The 21,163-nt window shown below is 40.4% G+C and overlaps 2 protein-coding genes across 2 annotated transcripts in view; one reads left to right on the top strand and one right to left on the bottom strand.

The window, feature by feature from the left end:
- Nucleotides 1-21,163, top strand: part of BMERB1 (bMERB domain containing 1) — a 56,559-nt gene that overhangs the window by 19,957 nt on the left and 15,439 nt on the right. The window contains exon 2 of the mRNA XM_075514651.1: nucleotides 8,762-8,885. Coding sequence (XP_075370766.1) covers nucleotides 8,762-8,885 — 124 coding nt within the window. The remainder of the gene's footprint in view (nucleotides 1-8,761; nucleotides 8,886-21,163) is intronic.
- Nucleotides 20,318-21,163, bottom strand: part of MARF1 (meiosis regulator and mRNA stability factor 1) — a 52,718-nt gene continuing 51,872 nt past the window's right edge. Inside the window, exon 28 of the mRNA XM_075514637.1 lies at nucleotides 20,318-20,429. Within this exon, the coding sequence (XP_075370752.1) occupies nucleotides 20,403-20,429 (27 nt within the window). The 3' untranslated portion in view covers nucleotides 20,318-20,402. The remainder of the gene's footprint in view (nucleotides 20,430-21,163) is intronic.

The following is a 21,163-nucleotide window of genomic DNA, read 5'->3' as shown; positions in this document are numbered from 1 at the left end:
GTCTAGCAGTTTATTTCAGACCATAAATGATCTTTACGCAGCACAGTACAGAGCTGAGGTGGCCAGTACTTTGTATTTCAGGTTTACTGGAAGCATAGATGCACCACAATTCCCCATGAATCAGAAAAATCCCCCATCTTCTTTTTCTTCTTCCCCAAATGACCGTTCAGAAGCAGGGATATTTGGTGACTGTGACGTTCCCTGAGATCCTAGCTTCTCAAAGCCAGACACCTGCACCATGTCCAAACCAATCCTGAGTCCAGGCAGTCAAACCAGCAGGAGAGGTGGGATGCGCTCAGCACCATGACAGTCAGGTCACTTCCACACTGGTACTATCCTATACCACCTTCCCCCTTTCCCCCAGTCTACCCATTTTAAATTGCACAATGTTGCCTGCCTGTTAGGGAAGCCAGGAACAAAATATATTGCAGCTGTTTGTATTGTGTTTAGCTATTAGCTACATTTATATGGTAATTCCAGCATAAAACATTGAATAAATACCATTCCACACACATGCCAAATTTAATAATTGTTAGGATTCACAGTAATAGAATGCTGCAGCAGGCTAGATTAGGAATAAGCAATTAGATGTAGTTTTTTTCTGCACAGGTTAGTTATTGGCCACTGCATCCTGCTCCAGATGGGTTAAATCAAAGAGGAAAAAAAAAACTCTGGACCTCTGCATATATTTGAGGCAACAGTAAAAGGTATAGTAAAAGGCCTGGCTACAAGACTAGTCATTTGTGCCTCCAGGTGACAAGCTAGTGACAAACTACAGGAATCATCTGATTCTTTTCACATGAACATTTTTGTCTGGAATATTTTGTAGTATAACAATTTATTTTTCTGCATTATGCAACTATTTCAGTTTCCACCAAGTGTGCTGTTTTTAAGTTGCACCATCTGGTTCTCTCTTCATCCGTCTCTAACCTGTGCCTCCTGCTTACTTCTGCTTTGGTTCATCAACTAATACTGGTCATGAAAGTCTTGATTTTGATACCTGAAACAGCATTAAGAGTGCACTTGCTGTACCATGCTCTATTAGCATTTAATATACTTCAGTGAAAAAAGATTAATTTGAGAATTTCACGGAATTCTTGAGAAGGCCCCAAAAGTGCTGACCCAGATTTGGAACAAAACTTATCCATTAGCAGTATTTTAACAAGGATTCTCTTATTATTGGAGAATTTAAGGGAGTGGAAATAGGCCTCAAATTACTCAGTTTAAATCCAATCCAGGACAACAATGACTTAAAATAATTTTCAACTGAAGCACTGTAATTGAGTGGGCTGAGCAGCCAGGTTTGTTGCTGAGTGGTGTCCACATTAGAGAAGCCATGCAGCTGATTTGTACTGCAGTCCTTTAAAGAGCTCTCAGCAGTCATGGATTGAACAAACACAGAGTCTCATTTAAGATGGTTCATCCATGTCAAAGATGGAAAAAAAAGTGGCAGAGTAGCTGGGTCATTACCCTTATCTGTGCTGGAGCTCTTTTGTTGCTAAATGACTGAGATGACTCTTCAAGACTGAGTGACTGATAGTTTCCAACAGCAACAGATTCACAAGCAAGAAAAAGGATAAACAATGTCCTGAAGAGACATGGTGATCCAGCAGACCTTGTATTGGCTCTGCTACATGCTTGCTATGTATCCATAAACAACTCAGTCACTCAGCTCTTACTGCCTCTAGACTGCAAATTGCCTGCATACTGCTTTAGGTGTTCAAGGAATAGAGATCTGATTGCTGTTCAGTATGTGGATACCACCAGAATAACAGTGACATAGTTTTGGGTTCCTACAGCATAGGTTTGGGACCCTTTGTGTTACTGATACACCTCACCTTCTCCATGCCTCTGTCTTTTACAAAGATGATGATAACAAAACCCCCAAATTAGAATTAAACCAGCTAATGGTTGTAGAGCACAGTGAGCTTCTCAGTGAACAATATGCTTGCATCAAGTTACGGCAGCAGGATTTTTGCTGATAATTACTTTTTCCTTACAGCATTCCTTACCAATTTGTCTTAAACTATTGACACGAGGTGTAATGGATTCTCCTATTTCTCATTGTATCACTTCAGGCTTCTTTTAAAGTTTCCTTTGCACTTATATTGACTTAATAGGCATTTTATTTTTTTGTTGCTTTTCATCACAGGTGGCTAATGTTCCATTTCTGGCTGGCACACTGAGGATGAAATGTGATCATTAAGTTAATACCCAGTTTAACTATACCAGTCTGCATTTAAATTGAAGCAAAAATATGCATAAATAGCTTCAGGTTTACCTCTTCAGTTCCTCTCATTATATGTAATAGCTTGATAATTTTATTTCTATATAGTAATTATTTTCATGCTAATATCTTTTTATGCATACAGTAATAATATTTTACTTGTTTCTTTGTCACTGAAAATTATCCTGGAGATTGCAGAGCAGACAAAATAGTTTCATCCTGTCACTGGCTGTGACTAATCTCAGTGTTGTCTCCACTTCTGCTTTATGAATTTTGGCTCATTACCAGACACAGAGTGTAATAACAATATATGCTAAAAAATAGTTGACTAACGCATGCCTGCTTTAAATAAAATGAAACGTTTCTTCTTTCTTTTATGAAAAGGTAAGAGACTTCTGTGTGAAGCTATTCAGAATCATGTCTCAAAGCACTAAAGGTGTCATTCATCACTGGGACAGAGCTAGAGCTTTACTCAAAGGCTTAATAACGTTAACATATTCTTTCCGAAGTGGTTTACATCCCATGAGCTCAAACCATTTTATGAAAAATAATTAATTATCCTTTAGCATAGCTGCTGCCAGGTAAGCCAAACTGTTATCCACAATATTAGAAGAGAAATTCAGACACAAACAGGTTGGTGATTTGTGAGGATCACAATGGTGAAGGTGTGCGGTGTGAATCCTGACCTGTGGCCTCTTCAGAAGATTGTATTTCCAGAGTGTCCTCACACCTGTGCTCTACTATTTCAGGATTTCTGGGAAATACAGTGTTCTAATTGTGCCTTTTCCCTCAAAGCCTGCCTTAAAAATGCATACTCTTCAGAGGGGGCCAAAGTGGGTGGTATACTGCAGCTGTGCTGGGTTTATGAGACATATGGCCTCACGTATATAAAGGGAATTGGCAGCTGTCAAAGGAGCTCACTTAGTCTTTACCTGTTAGGAAGGGAGGTCTAGAAAATCTGGAGATTCGATACAAAAATGGTATCGTTCCTTTATAGTGCACAGGTGAACATGCATAAAGTATGGATAAACTTCAATTCCTTCTCCTTGGAAGACCATGCCTACCCCTCTAGAATTGGCTCTTAATCTCTTCCAGCACCACAGTGCCTCCATACTCAATTCTCTATATCCTCACCTTCAAATTTCTTCCCATTTCAACTGCCCGGTCTGTTTTTTCCTCTCAAAGTTCCCTTAATCCAGCTCTTGCCAATCCTCCTTCCAGTTTGAGGTCTCCATGGGAGTTAATCACCTTACAGTATGTTCACAGCACATGTACTGCTATTAAGATAAACTTAACCACTCCTTATACCTCTGTATTATTCTAGCTACATCTCTAAGTTTTCAGACAAGTTGCAAACTAATATCTTATGGTTTCTATATTTATTTCCCTCCACTTTCAAACTTGTGGTGCCTTGCTTACATTTTTGATTCTTTTGAAAACATTGCATAATTTTGGATAGCTTTCAAAAATATTTTCTCTGGTTCAACCACACGTTGAGTGGGATGTGAAGGAGAATCTGTGACTGTTCTGCAAGAGGTCAGACTAGACTGCTGCTTGTCACACTAATTCTTGTGTTGGCTTTAAGTACATACTCAGGGCATAAGGCTTGTTCATGATTCCCCTCCTGAATTACTGAAATCACAGTATGATAGCTGATCTGATCCAAGTGGTAACACTGGGGCATTTACAGCTAGAGTTGCAGAGTGGAAATAAGACAGGTTTGGGTTTTTTTTTTCTGTTTTCTGAACTCTTGAGAACTAATTTTAAATAATGTATGTATGTGTAATATATTTGTGGCTTTACTTTCTAATTACCAGTATTATTGGCTTTAATTCATGGTAGCATCAGAATAACTTCCTATTTCCTGCTTAATATTTTTGGAAAATAAATTTGCATCAAAGCCAATTATGCTGCAAGCAGTTAAAATAACTCCACAACCCCAAAAAGCAACAAGAGGCAAAACTATACTTACACAATCTTTGTTCTAGTTTCTTTCGACTGATGTCTGATAAACATCTAGTGAATTATAGATGTTTATCAGAATTATAAACAATTATATATTTTATAATTGTTTTATGAATTATAATTCTGCCCATCTGTTAGTGGTAGCACAGCATGTTAGGTACTCTGCTACTAAGTTCAAGACTTTGCTGTGGTTCCTCATTCCCGCACACCCAGATAAGGGTGTGAGGGGAGGGAAAGGGTGGGGCTGGATACAGTCCCTAAGGCATTTTCAATGGTGTTCAACCTTCCTCAAACAGATCTAGAATTTCCAAGGTTTTTAGGTTCTATTTCAACATCTAAGTTAGTGGCTGGGATTTCAAGAGACTCATGTGCTTTACACTGTGAAGCTAGCCATTGATGACAGAGCTGGAACACTTCTTAGGACATAAAGGCTAGACCTCAACTAAATATACCCCAACAAACACAGTGATTTCCAATAGGAAAATCCATCTTCTACAGGCAGCAGCTGTGTGTTCAGACACACAAGATAGCCTTACTTTACCAACCAGTTTTGCAATTCACAGAATCACAGAATCACAGAATCACAGAATCACAGAATCATATAGGTTGGAAAAGACCTTTAAGATCATCGAGTCCAACCATAAACCTAACACTGCCAAAAACCATCACTACACCATGTCTCTAAGTACCTCATCCAAACGTCCTTTAAATACCTCCAGGGATGGCGACTCAACCACTTCCCTGGGCAGTCTGTTCCAATGCTTGATAACCCTCTCGGTGAAGAAAAATTTCCTAATATCCAGTCTAAACCTCCCCTGGCGCAACTTGAGGCCATTTCCTCTTGTCCTATCACTTGTTACCTGGGAGAAGAGACCGACCCCCACCTCTCTACAACCTCCTTTCAGGTAGTTGTAGAGAGCGATGAGGTCTCCCCTCAGCCTCCTTTTCTCCAGGCTAAACAGTCCCAGCTCCCTCAGCCGCTCCTCATAAGACTTCTGCTCCAGACCCTTCACCAGCTTCGTTGCCCTTCTCTGTACGCGCTCCAGTACCTCAATATCCCTCTTGTAGTGGGGGGCCCAAAACTGAACACAGTATTCCAGGTGCGGCCTCACCAGTGCCGAGTACAGGGGCACAATCACTTCCCTAGTCCTGCTGGCCACGCTATTTTTGATACAGGCCAGGATGCCATTGGCCTTCTTGGCCGCCTGGGCACACTGCTGGCTCATATTCAGGCGGCTGTCAACCAACACCCCCAGGTCCTTCTCTGCCAGGCAGCTTTCCAGCCACTCTTCCCCAAGCCTGTAGCGTTGCATGGGGTTGCTGTGGCCCAAGTGCAGGACCTTGCACTTGGCCTTGTTAAACCTCATACAATTGACCTCGGCCCATCGATCCAGCCTGTCCAGGTCCCTCTGCAGAGCCTGCCTACCCTCCAGCAGATCAACACTCCCACACAACTTGGTGTCGTCTGCAAACTTACTGAGAGTGCACTCGATCCCTTCGTCCAGATCATTGATAAAGATGTTAAACAGAACTGGCCCCAACACCGAGCCCTGGGGAACACCGCTTGTGACCGGCCGCCAACCGGAGTAAACTCCATTCACCACCACTCTCTGGGCCCGGCCGTCCAGCCAGTTCTTTACCCAGCGAAGAGTACACCCGTCCAAGCCATGAGCAGCCAGTTTCTCCAGGAGAATGCCGTGGGAAACCGTGTCAAAGGCTTTACTGAAGTCTAGATAGACAACATCCACAGACTTCCCCTCATCCACTAGGCGGGTCACCTTATCATAGAAGGAGATCAGGTTGGTCAAGCAGGACCTGCCTTTCCTGAACCCATGCTGGCTGGGCCTGATCCCCTGGTTATTCTCTACATGCCGTGTGATAGCACTCAGGATGATCTGCTCCATCAGCTTCCCCGGCACCGAGGTCAGGCTGACAGGCCTGTAGTTCCCCGGGTCCTCCTTCCGGCCCTTCTTGAAGATGGGTGTCACATTCGCTAATCTCCAGTCAGCAGGGACTTCCCCAGTTAGCCAGGACTGCTGGTAAATGATGGAAAGGGGCTTGGTGAGCACATCTGCCAGCTCCTTCAACACTCTCGGGTGGATCTCATCAGGCCCCATAGACTTGTGAGTGTCTAAGTGGTGCAGCAGGTCACTCACCATTTCCCCCTGGATAATGGGGGCTCCAGTCTGGTCCCCATCCCTATCTTCCAACTCCAGGGGCTGGGTACCCATAGAACATTCGGCCCTGCTAATAAAGACTGAGGCAAAGAAGGCATTAAGTACCTCAGCCTTTTCCTCATCCTTGGTCACTGTGTTTCCTCCCACATCTACTAGGGGCTGGAGATTCTCCTTAGCTCTCCTTTTGCTGCTAATGTATTTGAAGAAGTGTTTTTTGTTGTCTTTTATAGCAGCAGCCAGACTGAGCTCTAGCTCAGCTTTGGCCCTTCTAGTTTTCTCCCTGCACAGCCTCGCTACACCCCTGTAGTCCTCCTGAGTTGCCCGCCCCTTCTTCCAGAGGTCATAGACTCTCCTCTTTCTCCTCAGTTCGAGCCAGAGCTCTCTAGTCAGCCAGGCAAATTCGAGTTTTAAAAACAACTACTGAGAAATGGTTGTTCTCTCATGAGAGACATTTCAAAATCTGTGTCACTTTTTTCTCAAGCTTCTGTTATCTTGAAAAATGTTGTGGTTTAACCCCAGTCGGCAATTAAGCACCACACAGCTGCTCGTTCACCCCTCCCCACAGTGGGGTGGGGGAGAAAATAGGGAAAAAAAGTAAAACCCATGGGTTGAGATAAAGGCAGTTTAATAGGACAGCAGAGGAAGAGATAATAATAATAATAGAATGTACAAAACAAGATGCACAATGCAGTTGCTCACCACCCACTGACCGATGCCCAGCCCATCCCCGAGCAGCAATCGCTGCCCATCCCCCCGGCCAACTCCCCCCAGTTTATAGGCTGAGCATGAGGCCATATGGTATGGAATAGCCCTTTGGGCAGTTGGGGTCAGCTGTCCTGGCTGTGCCCCCTCCCAGCTTCTTGTGCGCCTGGCAGAGTAGGGGAAGCTGAAAAGTCCTTGACCAGTGTAAGCACTGCTTAGCAACAACTAAAACATCAGTGTGTTATCAACATTATTCTCATACTAAATCCAAAACACAGCACTATACCAGCTACTAGGAAGAAAATTAATTCTTATCCCGGCAGAAACCAGGACAAAAAAATAGTCCTTTTTAATATTTATTTGCCAACTTTCTTCATTATGAAGTGAAGCCAAAACTTGCAGACAATACTAGTAGGATAACTTAAAAAAAAATATGTATTTTATATATAAATATATATAGAAAATATATTTTCTTTATCTATATCCTATAGAATTTCTTTACTTTGCTTCCATTTTGGGAGAACAAGTCTTGGTGAACTAAGCTCATTCAGAGGCTGTGTTTGTTGAGATTTTGTAGTTTCATTCTTACTCCAAGTTTCTGTCAGGAATTATTCTCAGCTGTTTGTGCTTCGTCTGTCATGAGGGACTTCAGAATTCGTCTCCTCTTAATTAATTGAACAGCTTTTTTTCTGATGCTTTTTGTCTCCTGTTTTCTGCATAATCATGCTGAGTACATTTTGACCTCTCCATTTTCCTTTTTTAAGCCAATACAGCTGAAACAGGCCTGCTTTCAGGAATATGTCTCCATTTGGGTACCAAAACATGCAGGCACTCTACTTTTTAGTCTCTTAAATTCTTGTTCAAAATGAAGGCCAAGTATGGTGAACCCTTGGAATAAGGTTTTCCAGAGGCCAAGTTGCTCCTTCCCAAATCCATCGTCTATAAATTGGTTCCTTCTGCCTTCAATGAACACAGTTCATAGCCCTGTTTCTCTCTGGATTAGAAGCAGTAATACATCAATTATAGAGAAATAATCATAGAAGGACCCTGGTCTTACCAGTTGCCAAATAATTACTACAAAGTGCAGTTTGTCTCCTCAAGTGGTTTCAATGCCCTAGTGAGAAACACTCAGCCCCTCAAAGGATTAGGCCCTACATTATTTCTAATTGCATCCTTGGCTCCTCTCTAGTGGGTCTGGGTCTAGCTGTTAGTCAAGCTGAGATGGTGGAATGGCATAAAGGGTTATAAGAATTACAGATGGGAAACCTTCATCAGTTTACATTGCCTGCACTTGCACCAAGATAGGACTTTTCAGAGTTGCAAGTAATTGCTTTGAGTGAGTTTTGTAGCAGTCTATAGCTGTTCTTTCAAAGTTTGTAGTGATAGCAATTAAGGAACGGTAGCTATAGTTATGTACTGGGTTGGGATTCCTTAGAGGTATGATAGGTACTGACTAACAAAATTAATATCCCTTTGGCTTAGGGATTCTTTCACTTCAAAATGGTTACGTTGAAAGTAATAAGCAAAACAATAGAGAAACCAGTCAACGTAGCATTCTGCTAGAATATTCTTTACTACTTGCATTAATTACCCCATAGTCAGATAGCTCTGTGATTAAATTTACATTCCTAAAAAACCCCATTAAGGCAGTTTGACTAGCTTAATTCATTTTCTCTGCTTTCACACACAGATCAACTTGACATCATTTCAATGGCTGAAACAACAATGATGCCTGAGGAAATTGAGCTTGAGATGGCAAAGATCCAGAGACTTCGGGAAGTCTTAGTCAGAAGAGAATCAGAACTCAGGTTTATGTAAGTATCAGTACTTCTGGAAAAACACTATGCAAAATTAATCAAAATAGGAAAGAATGCTATTTAGAAGACTTTTATCTGCTTGACATTTTAAAAGGAAGAAAGATAAAGAGCATCCCAGTTAGGTGAATGTTTGCAAAATGCCATTGGGAAACGATTTTTGTAGTTGCAAAGGAAATTACCTTTTTTATTCAACACCTTTTTTATTCAGCATGATTTGCAGAAGACATAAAAGGGATCTATTACTTACAAAAGGAAACTTTATTAAAGTACCTGTCTACGGAGCATATTTTTATACCTGAATTCAATCCTTTGTGGGAAGGATATTTGTCTGAAGAAAATATCAACAGGTAGGGGATTTGGAGCTTCCACAGTCTAACCTAATTCAGGCTTTATTCCTCACTTCATTAGTGGTCTTAGACAGTTCATGTCACAAGAGAGCACGCTCTGTTCTGCACTAAAACAGGCAAGACTTGACATTTGTTAAATGGAAGCCATTAAGTTATGAACACAAAACACATTTTGATGTATCAAATTAAATAGCAATACTCCAAGAGAGATTTTCAAAACTGCCAAAAGGGTCAGGCATAGGAGCCTCACTGAAGGTTAATGAATATTAATCCAGTTCTGATGATGAAGTCAATAGGGTTTATATTCCTAAATCACTGAATTTAGAAGACCAGGACTTATTAATAAGGAGTATATTATTTTGAAGTCCCATCTGTCTGTGAGTACCTGAGGTCAGAAACTAACACCTTTGCTGACAGGCCAAGAACCTCAGTAGATCTAAAACCTGCTGAACCCAGACCCTTGGCATTAGTGAAGCTACAGTAGCCTGAAAAAACTCACTTGCTCTCTTTGCCCTTGAAAGTACAAAGATAGGACTGGTACTTTAACCCTTACACCTGGAGGTTAATTTCAGTGCCCTGACTTGCACTGCCAGAAGTTGAAAGCCTCATCCTCAAACAGCACAGACATCTGTCTTTGAGTATTATCCCAGAAGACGTCTGTCCTGGTTTCAGCCAGGATAGAGTTAATTTTCTTCCCAGTAGCTGGTATAGTGCTGTGTTTTGGATTTAGTATGAGAATAATGTTGATAACACACTGATGTTTTAGTTGTTGCTAAGCAGTGCTTATACTAAATCAAGGACTTTTCAGCTTCCCCTGTTCTGCCAGGTGCACAAGAAGCTGGGAGGGAACATAGCTGGGACAGCTGACCCAACCGGCCAAAGGGCTATTCCATACCATATGACATCATGCTCAGCCTATAAACTGGGGGGGAGTTGGCCGGGAGGCAGCAATCACTGCTCAGGGACTGGCTGGGCATCAGTCAGTTGGTGGGTGGTGAGTGGTTGTATCACTTGTTTTTCTTGGGTTTTATTCCTCTCTCTTTTGTTGTTTTCCTTTTCACTACAGTTTATTAGTATTAGTATTATTAAATTATTAAACTGTTCTTATCTTAATCCACAAGTTTTCTTACTTTTGTGGCTTCCAATTCTCTCCCCCATCCCACTGGGCAGGGGGAAGGGTGAGTGAGCGGCTGTGTGGTGCTTGGTTGCTGGTTGGGGTTAAACCATGACAACTTCAGCCCAGAATCACTGCTTAGCCACCTTTGGAAATAAGGACTGGTAATAGTGACTGACCTTTAATAATGCTGTGACTGACCTTTAATAATGCTGTAGTGGTACAAATAAAGTAAACAGGAAAGGTTTTGTCACACCTGCTCCTGGTAGTCAAATAACTACTTTGTTATTGGCTTGTACATAAATTTAATCCGGAAGAAGCCTCATCATTGAGCCCTGCACTTCTCTTGACATTTTTTATATCAAACAAAGCACTGAAATAAACTGTCCCAGTGAATGAGAGCCATGGCGGACATCTGCTTGTCATCGTTTTGCATGTTCTTCACTTGTTCTGTTTGTTCTTGTATCCAGTCTGTTCTTTTCATTTCCCCCATGCTCACACTCATCACAGTCTTTACTCTGTGTTGCCTAGCAGGTGTTTAAGTAAGGAATTTAACACAGAGGAGCTTGCTTATTGAAAAGGGAATATAACTGACATTCATACTGTGCAACAGTACTCTTCCTGCATTAGATATTGTCCAAACACACTCTGCCTAGAGCTACCCAAGAGCACTCCCCAGCCGTTCACTGGCTGAGTGAAGAAAGCTCTTCTAGGCAGCAAAGTCTCCACTAGGTTTGGCCCTAGGTATTAGCAAAGCAGGCAGGTTACAGAGGCAGCAACTGCCAGAGATGGCCCCACTTTTTTGTCTTTTCTAAGTCATGGAAAGCCAAGCTTGTTGCTGCTGCCACTGTCTTCAGCAAGAGGGACTGAGGTCTGTGCCACTGCCACAGACCCTCTCATTCCTTCTGCAGCAGCACGCCAAGATGACCACTTTTCCAGGGATATTCACACAGCTTTCTAGCCTAACTGCTCCCTTCTCTGTGGCGGAATATCCTGACACTGCTCATTAATCCCTGAGGCAGTTAAATTCAGTTTGTTAACACCACTGAATGAAATGGTGAGATAGCATCTGTCTTTGCACTGGGACTCTACTTGCAAACCAAAACTGCAATGATCATGATTTTTCAAGCCCTGTGTAGGCTTCCCATCTTTCTAAGCCCATTTACAACAGGCAAGTTCTTCATAACTGGCTCATCAAGTGTGAAAGAAAAAGCAGCCTCTCTCACTCACAAAGGCCTCCAGAATTAGAACATACTTCCCTTAATAGCTTTTAGGAGTCCAAGAAATTGTCTATTTGACTTCATCTCATTTTTAAAAATGTTTTTACATTTTATTCCTGACAAGTGAGAAGCATGTTGCTAGTGATGCCCAAGTAATATAGCAGCACCTGTTCTTTACTGCCTTTCATTCTGGATAGTTTACACTGACAGAGGGGCTCAGTTGCATTTGTCTTCAATGCAAGACAGATGTCTTTTAATGACCTCTTGCTGAGATTAACAGCACAACTCACTGCTACCTCAGTGGTCCAAGTTTTGTATCTGTTTAAACAAATTACATAAACTCTAATTCATAGATATATTGTGGAAGACTTTATATGTGGCCATATTTAATTTTTGTCAGTTGTTTCCTGAAGTAATGAATTGCCAGTGTCCCAAGACCAGAAGTCTATATGTAGGTCATGAATTTTAGTAATTGTTTTCTTCTGACAGGACTAGATTCCCCTGTGAATGACCTATACAACCAACTGCATGAAACTGAGCTGCCTCAGACAGGTTTAAGGCAGAGTTGACTTTGAACATGTGGCTGCTAACTAGTAGTACTACACCTACACTCAGACCACTGAGTTCAAGACCAGCTTTACTGAGAACCAGATCTCTTTAGTTCTTGTACCTGCTTTAGCTTTTTGTTCAATTATAACAAAAGGATAAAACATACCTATAGTAATGGAGAAAATGTGTGGTATGTTTGTATTCTCTTTTTTTTCCCCTCATGCTGTTAGCAACAGAGTAGAAATTCTCTTGAGTTAAATTGGGCTTTTTATAGTTCTTATAAAAGCATGAACACGATGAAATAATTCCATGTCACTTACACATCCAGCCACAGCTTACATCTCTAGCAATGTAAGCAAATTACTGTTTTCAAAAGTAATGATTCATTCTTCTCACTATCTCTCTGTATGATTGATTTTTTTATTCAAATGTAGCCAGATCCTAAAGCTAGGACAAAGTGCATTGTAGCTGTGCTTTAAAAAAAAGCACACCAAAAAATAAAGGAAATAAGCTAGAGGGCTTGTGCTCTGAGTGTATCACCAGCCCTAATGGTGGCCATGACTCCCTCCTGTTAGAGGCATACAGCCTGTCAGCTTTACTGACACACACCAGCAACTACCATAACTTGTCACAGCACAGACACTGTATTGTAACAATATTCACACTCAAGAATAAGAAAAAAAAAAACACTGCAAGGTAGACCTGTTGCTGATGGAAATCAGAGCAAGCTCTTCCCCTGTCAGAGCGATTCAGGTTTAATCCATGGAAGGAATTTGCTCTAAGACTGCTAATTGAAATTACTGTTTTCCTTGAAGAAGACGCACAAAGAAGATCAAGATGGGATAATAATAAAACTCACCGTTACTGATGTTTGAAACAGCTCTGCAACAACACGTGTTGTCTTTAACTGTTATGTCAACATTTTGCCCAAACAAATGCAGTAGCTGTAAAATAAGGGCATTTGGCAGAGAACCGCTCCAGGTTAGCATATCAGCCAGTACAAAAAAACCAAAAAAACCCCCCAAAAAACCACCAAAACAAACCCAACTAAAAAAAACCCTAGCAAGGTCTGGATGCTCAAAGGACGTGGCGTTGGTTTGCATTTTTCACAATTCTGTGCGTAAACCAGTAAAAACTTTTCCTGCTGATACGTGAGATCATCGATAATGTAATATTCTTTCAGGCAGTTCCTCAGCTGTGATCTACATAGCATGTATCTCTCTTCAAGTGACATGAACTCTACATGAGGGAGTCTTTAGCAAAACATACAGACAGCTTTCCTTGCTTTGAAAGTTAAGGCATTGAGGCCTTATTTTTACCACAGTAATACTATGAGGTCCATATTCCTTCTCCTCACTGAACAAAGTAACACCAATGACTAATGAAGTCTGGAGGACAACAAAAGGGATAAAATGAAATATGTTGTTCCTACGTCACTACACAAATGTTACATTACAGTACTCACAGTTGGTAACACTTCAGTATCTAAATAAAATCTTTACTGAACAGTTCATCATCACTAAAAGCTTTAGAAGAGTCACCCTGTAGGGGTGAAAGAAAGAGTGGGCTGGTGAAGAATGAAAGCCAGATACTTAATCATTATTATTATTTCAAAGCAAGTCCTAAAGTATTTGAGAATCAGGCAGTGGGATTAAATTCAAAAATAAAAGGATTTAATAGTATTAGACTTAAAAAGTGGTACAGAGTAGTGTTCAAAAACCATACAAAACTATATGGTTTTTTTTCCTCATACATATCCAAGCAGGCTCTGTGTCTCATCTGTTAGCCTATGTCTATCAAACATACTATTAATTCAACAGACGCGGGTTTTCAGTTTTCAAAATTAAAGTGAGGAAAACTTGAATTATATTTGGACAAATTTCACATACATTTCTGTGATTAAGTATTGAGTTAAAACATCAAAGCTTGTTTTTTAGTTTATGAATTTCCCCCAACCTCTTTGCAACAGTCACACTGTGAATAAGCAAGTTGCTTTGTGCTGTACTGGATATTAAAATTACTCACGATCTTTGCTCTGAGCCATCAACAGAAAAGTTAATCTCCTCAGAAAGAAATTTTCCACCTTTAGAAAGAGATTTGGACAGCCAGTCAGCAACAGTAACTCACGTGATACTGAAGTCAGTCACCAGATAAGAGACCTCACCTGCCTGCAGGTTTATGATTCTGGTTAAAGAAGGGAAAGGGCAGCAAAAATTCCTTTAATGAGGGGCACACTTTATTTTTGAAGTTTAGAAGGAGTTCTTCATAGGGGCCCTTCCACTGCAGACCCATGCAAGGCAGTACTAACTGCTTGCCCTCACAGGTGAAACAAGCTCTGCAGCTGCATGAGACAAAATGGCCACCATTCTGTGGCAGCTCAACCACACAATACAAAATGGCTGCCCTGTCTGTGGGAGCCACTGCAGCGACCCTTCCCCTGACACCCACCTTCCTTTTGCAACAGGAATTTTTTTTCCTTCCTCGCAAACTGTACGCTCCCCTTATTGTCTGCTGGGCTGTGTAGCATAGAGGGCTGTGGGCTGCCAGCTAAGGCCCTCAAAAAACTGTGTTTTTCTAGCGACCACATCCAATGTCCCCGGCTCTGGTGGGAGGCAACGGAGCACTGGTGAGTCTGTCCCAGGAGGCCTTCATGAAAACTGGGGGATATCTGGATGCAGGGCTGTTAAATGCATGTGTCCTCCACCTGTCCTTCAATAAAAGCACTCACTGCTCAGATCACCCCAAGTACAGCACCCAAGAAGGCCACATACCCTGGTCCAAACCTGAACTCAGTGCAGTTTACAGGGCACAGCTCCGAAAATTAAACTGTCTGGCAGACATCTAATGACAGCTTCCAGAAATTGCATCATTCCTGACTGGTGGACAAGTCAGGTATGTACTAATATCCATCAAAATTATCTTAAAATTCAGAAGGTATCCTTAAGAAGGTGTTGCAGTTTGTCCACATCTCTATACCAGGCCCACAAATCATGTACTGTCCACAGAGCAATACATACTGGTTTTTAGTAACAGACCAATAATTTAGTGTTGAAGGGGAATACCTGTGTTTGCTCTTAGACAAATATAGGTATTTCTGTAGTCTGCCTATCACTGTGTTAAAGAAAAACTTCTCCAAAATACAGAAAAAGTGAACATTCAGTGAGAACAGTGGAAACAGGATTTACCCTGTTTAAAAATGAAACACCAACAATTTTTAAGTGAAGACCACAAATGTCTGTACAGTTTCAATACATGTGGTTTTTCTCTCTTTTGTTCTGCTTTGTAGTCCTTTGTATGTTCTTTTGCCTCTGCCTTGCAGATAGAAGTGGAAATTCCTTACTGGTGTACTAAACATAATGTGAGACCTCATTTCAGTAATTAAAAACTAAACCACTTAAAGACAAAGATACATTTAAACAGTGTAACTTTGTGGCACTCTGAAGTGAAGCAAAAACATACAGTACAGGAAATTCCAGTTGACATCTCTGATTTTCAAATTTGTGAGGCTTCTTTATTGCAAAACACAGCTTTTTAATTTTGCTGAGTGAAGCTCAATAAAATTAGATGTGTGACAGCATGTTCTTAGCCTGTCCCCTGAAATTTTTTTATTTGAAAAGAAAGGGAAGCAGCTGAATTCTTTTATCTGTTTAACAGATTACATGCTATATACCACAGTGAAATAGTTCATCTTGTAGTGTATACTTTAAGGGAGGCCAGCTTTCTGATAATTCTTGGTTTTCTTTTTATCGATACAAAGAACTACAGAAAGTTAAATCAGCTGAAGCAATTCATTAACAGGTCATGATGTTTCTCAGACCTTGGTGCAAATTGCAAGTCAGATATTAGCCTTTGTAAGCCTGTTCTTTGCTTTGCTCCATGCTGTTATTTACTCCTTTAAACAGAAAAGGAGAGCAGCTGAAGAGAGCTGTCCTCTTCATATCCAGGAAGTCCGTACTATTTCCAGCTGAATACCTGCTTGCTGTGAAGAATTACCTAAAGCTTACATGAAACCAATTTTCAGATTATAAAACCAAGCCTTCATCAATTAGGTAATGCCACAATTTACATTGTGCAATCACATTTTAGCTCAGGCAACCATAGTCACAGCAGAGCACATGCACTGTGATTTGCTCTGTAATTACATTATCGAATCCTATTTTTGTCTCAAGACCCTGCCTCACTTAGTGCCCAGGATGGACCTCCTCAGGATATGTCAAGGTTATGTAGCAATTGTGGCTGTTTGTAGCATTTCTCCTTCTATGCTACTGATACTGTGAAATTTCATAAAATTATGCCAGGAGCTGTTGTGACCATCTCCAGCCAGCCCAGGAAATGAAAATATAGCTTAAAGCCATCATATGCTATCTTCAGCTCTTCTGGGTTTATTTTCAGAAAAGCTGAGGACTCGGCACGTATTGATATGAAGGAGACAATATGTACGGAAAAGCATCAGTTTATAGCTAGCCAGCATTCCCCCTCATTCGCTTATCAGGCTTCTCTCAGCTCATTTCTTAAAATGTTCTCTATAAAAAGAGTTTTGGGTCAAACTGTAAATTTTCAATCTGTCTTTGCTGTTAAGGAAAGCAAACATACCACTTCAGAACATGCACAGTTCACAAGGGAGAACTCTCTCCCTTTCTAATTCTCCTGTCCTGCTTCCTTTTTTTCTTTCCTGGTGAGATAACAGAACCAAAAGCCGAGGGAGCTGCTCAGGCAGCATCCTCTTTGTTGCACATTTAATGTGTTACTGCGATGGATATTTGTGTGTGGCTTCAGAAGCGGTTTAGGATTCATATCACTGGGGGGCATGGAAATCTACTGTGCTGAAAGACATGATTGTAAAAATGGATAATGCATGCGTTAGCTCAGTTTAGCTGACAGAGGAGACAGGCAGAAAAACCTGAGACCTCTGTATGATACAGGAACAGATCAAAACTGAACCTCAAAATCATTTGTAGTGCAAAGTTCATGCATTTTAAAATGTATTAACATATTCTGACCCAGTAAATATTAATAGTATAGGTGAGATCTTATCACCCACAGTTACTGCTTATGCCTGTGAATAGAAAAGGCATGGAGTTCTTATAAAATACCATTCACTGTCATCATGAAACATGCTCCTTGGGAAATCTGCCAGTGCCTGATACTGCTGGCTTTCCAGATGGAAAGCAAAACTTGAAGTCAGCTATATTAGATGACCTTGAACTAAAACTGTGGAATTTGCTTCCACCTGTGAAGCTGTCTTGGAAGTGGTTATTTCTGCCATGTAGGTGAAACTGAATGGCAATTTTTTAATGTATAGGGAATGTAATTTATTAAATAGTAAGCCCTATTAGGTTGCTTTAGGCAATTATTGAAAACAGTTTTACTTACCTCATTAAACTTGTTTTATTTGTAAAAATATTATAAATATAACACACAGAGTATTTGCTTAATGTCTGTGTGGTTATTACATTGCTAAACTAATACTGTGAAAAAGCCAAATTCACCTCTGCATTGACTTAGCAGAATTAAAACTGGTCATTGTCTTTGTACGCTCTCACTACACAATATTAGATGACTCCCTCTTCTCCAGAGTGCTCATAATATCTATATCACCCAAATTCTCCATAGATCCATTCAGGTTTTTAGACCATTTTACACTATTATGTTTGCTTATTTGTAATCCCAGAAACAATTACCTTTTATGTAGATAAGTTTGCTGCAACTTGACTTTGCCCTGGTAATAAACTCATACTACCAGTCCCACAGCTTCATTAGCTGTCCAGAGTACATAATTAATCCCTGTTTTGGGTTTTTTTGCTTGCTTTCAATCAGGCTTACTTTTTCTTTACTTGCCTTTTTAACCTTTATTCTTTCCCCACTTTGCAAGAGAACCATAAATCTCTCTTTTGCTGCTGTGACATTGATGTACCCATTGCTAGTAGTAGTAGAGGTGGGATAGCCAGTAATGGTCATTCTGTAGGGTATTGGACATAATGGTAGAATCTCAAATTTAGGGCAAATTCATCATGGAGAAAAAATTATAGTCCATATTCCTTCTAAGGACAATAACACATCAACACAGGTCAGATAGGATTCTCCCTTTATGTCTTTTGCAGTATGCACAGCACATTGGTTTTTTAAAGTACAAAAACGTATGTCTGCTGATTGCCTGGCTTTATGCAACCACTGCAAAGTGAAGCAACATCAAGCTACAGAAGAACCGCAGAGGTGAGAAGTTAATTCCTTTGGTGATGATAACCTTCAATAAACCAACTTAGAAATCCTATGTTTTAATTTAGAATGAGTGCAGTAGATCTAGTAGACTCACACAAAGTGGGAACATGAAACAAACAGTCTCTCATTACTGGCTAAACTCGAAAGTAATACTGGACTACAAAGCCTGCTTACGTGGAGTGTTTCCATTCTGAAGTGAGAAAAGGCAGCAAAGATTTTTGTCTTTGTATGAACGAAGTTCATTTCAAATTTTAATTACTTTTTCAACCAAATACTTTATCTCTGTTTCTAGTAACCCACTAGCGTAGCATCTACTGTGACTTCTCAGTGGCTTAATGCCATGTGTGGCAACAGTGACACACACTGAGCATCACCCTTGGTTAGTTTTGATTCTTTCTCTGCTACTTTTTGTCTTTGTACTGTATATTATCTATTTTCTCTCCTCTAAGGTTAAGCATGGAATTCTCTTAGGACTGTTTACTTATATGTACAGCATCTAGTACTTTTCTGTGAGTTTGGCACCTGGCTCTTACTATAGTGCAAAGAAATAACACCAACAAAAACAGGTTTTTTTTAATGAATAGAGCTGTTGTTGTCAGTGTTTTCTGATGAGATCTGTCTTTTCATGGAAAGGAATAATAAATCTTTTCTCCTTCACAGTTCTATAATCTTAACAATACAATATAACTTACTATGAATTCCTTCCTTTTTTTTCCTGATTGTATCTTGCTCTAGGAACATAGGATGCACTTTGGGATGCTGTAGGGAAGGAGGCAGTTGTGTGATGATATATATTTTTCAATAAATATACATGTCAGGTGGCCAGCTTCAAAAGATAAGGTACCATTAGGGAAAATACCAAGCGTGGCTTCATGAGGGATACCATGGCTGTCCCATTGACATAGCCCAGTGTGGCACACACTTCTGCAAGATAGAATTAATTTGTGGCTGTAACTGTACGTCCCCATGCACCTTTCCCATCCCCAGCACATTGCAATGGTGTCTCACCTGCAAATACCCAGAGTCCTTGAGGAAATAACCAGGAAACTGTAAGCTGGGAAATGGCGCAACCTCATTTCTGTAATGAAAGTTGTCAGATACTCAAAGCTTGAGGCTTCTGAGATTAGGGACAGCATTTCTAGGGGACTGCCATGGATCTGGGAGCCTCAAGGATGTCAGCGTGCCCACTGTAGAACTGGGAACTCCTGGAAGGTCCAGCTCTGGTGAGGGTCTCCCAGCTCTTCACATGGGAGCCTGGAAGCCTCAGGAACATGAGTTCAGGACAGAATTGCAAAGTTCTGGGCTGTGCACTTTAAGCTGAAAGTATAAATACAAATCGGCTCTCAAAGAGGAAAGAAAAATGCCTTTGTTCAGTTTGATCTCTCTGCAGAGCTATCTCGTTTGCCCTGTTTGACAGCAAACAATCAACCCCAGAGGAAAATATGACATTACACTTTCAACTGTGTGGCAGTAAAAATGCTACATTAAAATGCTCAGAAAGGAAAAGCATTTTTTTAGTGGTGTATAATGATAAATATATAATTAGCAAGGTATTTAATGAATTGGAGACTTAGTACCTGTTAGTCGAGATGTTTGTGTCTTAAAAAAGAAACAAATGTAAAAGAAGGAATTTTCATTATCTCTGTTGGACAGCTAGGAAAATAATTATTTAATAGAAATTTTTCTTTAAATAGCATTTTCTACATTGAATATATGTTGTGGTTGTCACAAATTGCTGTGAATAGAAGAGGTAGCAGCTCTGGTTATCTTTAATCTTTTGACTTGGTCATTTTTAGGTCAGTAATTTAGCACTGTATTTTCAAATGTAACCTTTAATCCCAAACTCTTTTTGATTTCCCAGTTCTTAGGTACCTGTGGTCTGGTTTGTATGAGTGGATGGTAGAATGAATTGTCTCCCATGAGACCATGTATCCAAGATAATGTATTCATAATACATCATGCATATACAGTACTCACAGTTACTGTGGCCCACCCTTTTGCACAGTTGATCTTCCTCTAGGCAAGGATGCTCTGTAATAACATGTAACTCTTGACCTGTGGTATTTCAGTGGTCTCTCTCACTTGCCTTCTGCTATAAATAGGAGAGTATAGATCAGTGATGATTCAACAGTGAATTGAAAAGTCCTGAAATGGACTGACTGTCAATGTTTAATTTTATACCAGATACTTTTATGTTCTTTTCAGCTTTGATACCAAATAGTTGTTCTTCTGGTTTTAAAAATAAGAAAAGGTCAAATATGGAGGCAAATTAAGAAGGAATTTTATCGTCAGTTCTGCTAGAGATAATACATAGCCAAACCTAGAGTTTCCTACTTCTGCTGCCTCATAACAAAAAAATAAAACTACCAGACCAGTTTAAATGAACCATGCACATAAGCTGGCCCTATGCTTTTACATGCAGTCTCCTGTATGCTACTGCAATGGGGTTAGATACTTCTGAATTTAAACCTAACTTCTCTATTGTATGTTTTTAGACAAATTAACATACTTGATTTTTGCCATGTAGAGAAATATTCCCCCCCACAGTGGGGCATTTCCAGGAAAGCTCCTCTTGTTACTATTGAAGTTGAAGTTGACAGTAAAACTTCATAACTGGCAGAGGAGATGGCCAAGCTCAAGAGAATTTAACAATGTCAGTGAGAATGAAATACAGACAGCTTCTTTAGACACTGTTCTGAATTTCTGTGAAATATGCCTTAAATATGACCTCCAGGGACTGAGATTTTCAAGTCCTGCCATCTTCAATTGTCTGAAACGACAGCTGAATTACAACAGTACTTTGCAAGTTGTGGTCCAGTGCTTCTA

This window comes from Mycteria americana, chromosome 12 (genome assembly GCF_035582795.1).
Source record: "Mycteria americana isolate JAX WOST 10 ecotype Jacksonville Zoo and Gardens chromosome 12, USCA_MyAme_1.0, whole genome shotgun sequence".
Classification (NCBI taxonomy): Eukaryota; Metazoa; Chordata; class Aves; order Ciconiiformes; family Ciconiidae; genus Mycteria; species Mycteria americana.
The sequence above is the reverse complement of the archived record's forward strand: the minus strand, read 5'-3'. Positions and strand labels throughout refer to the sequence as shown.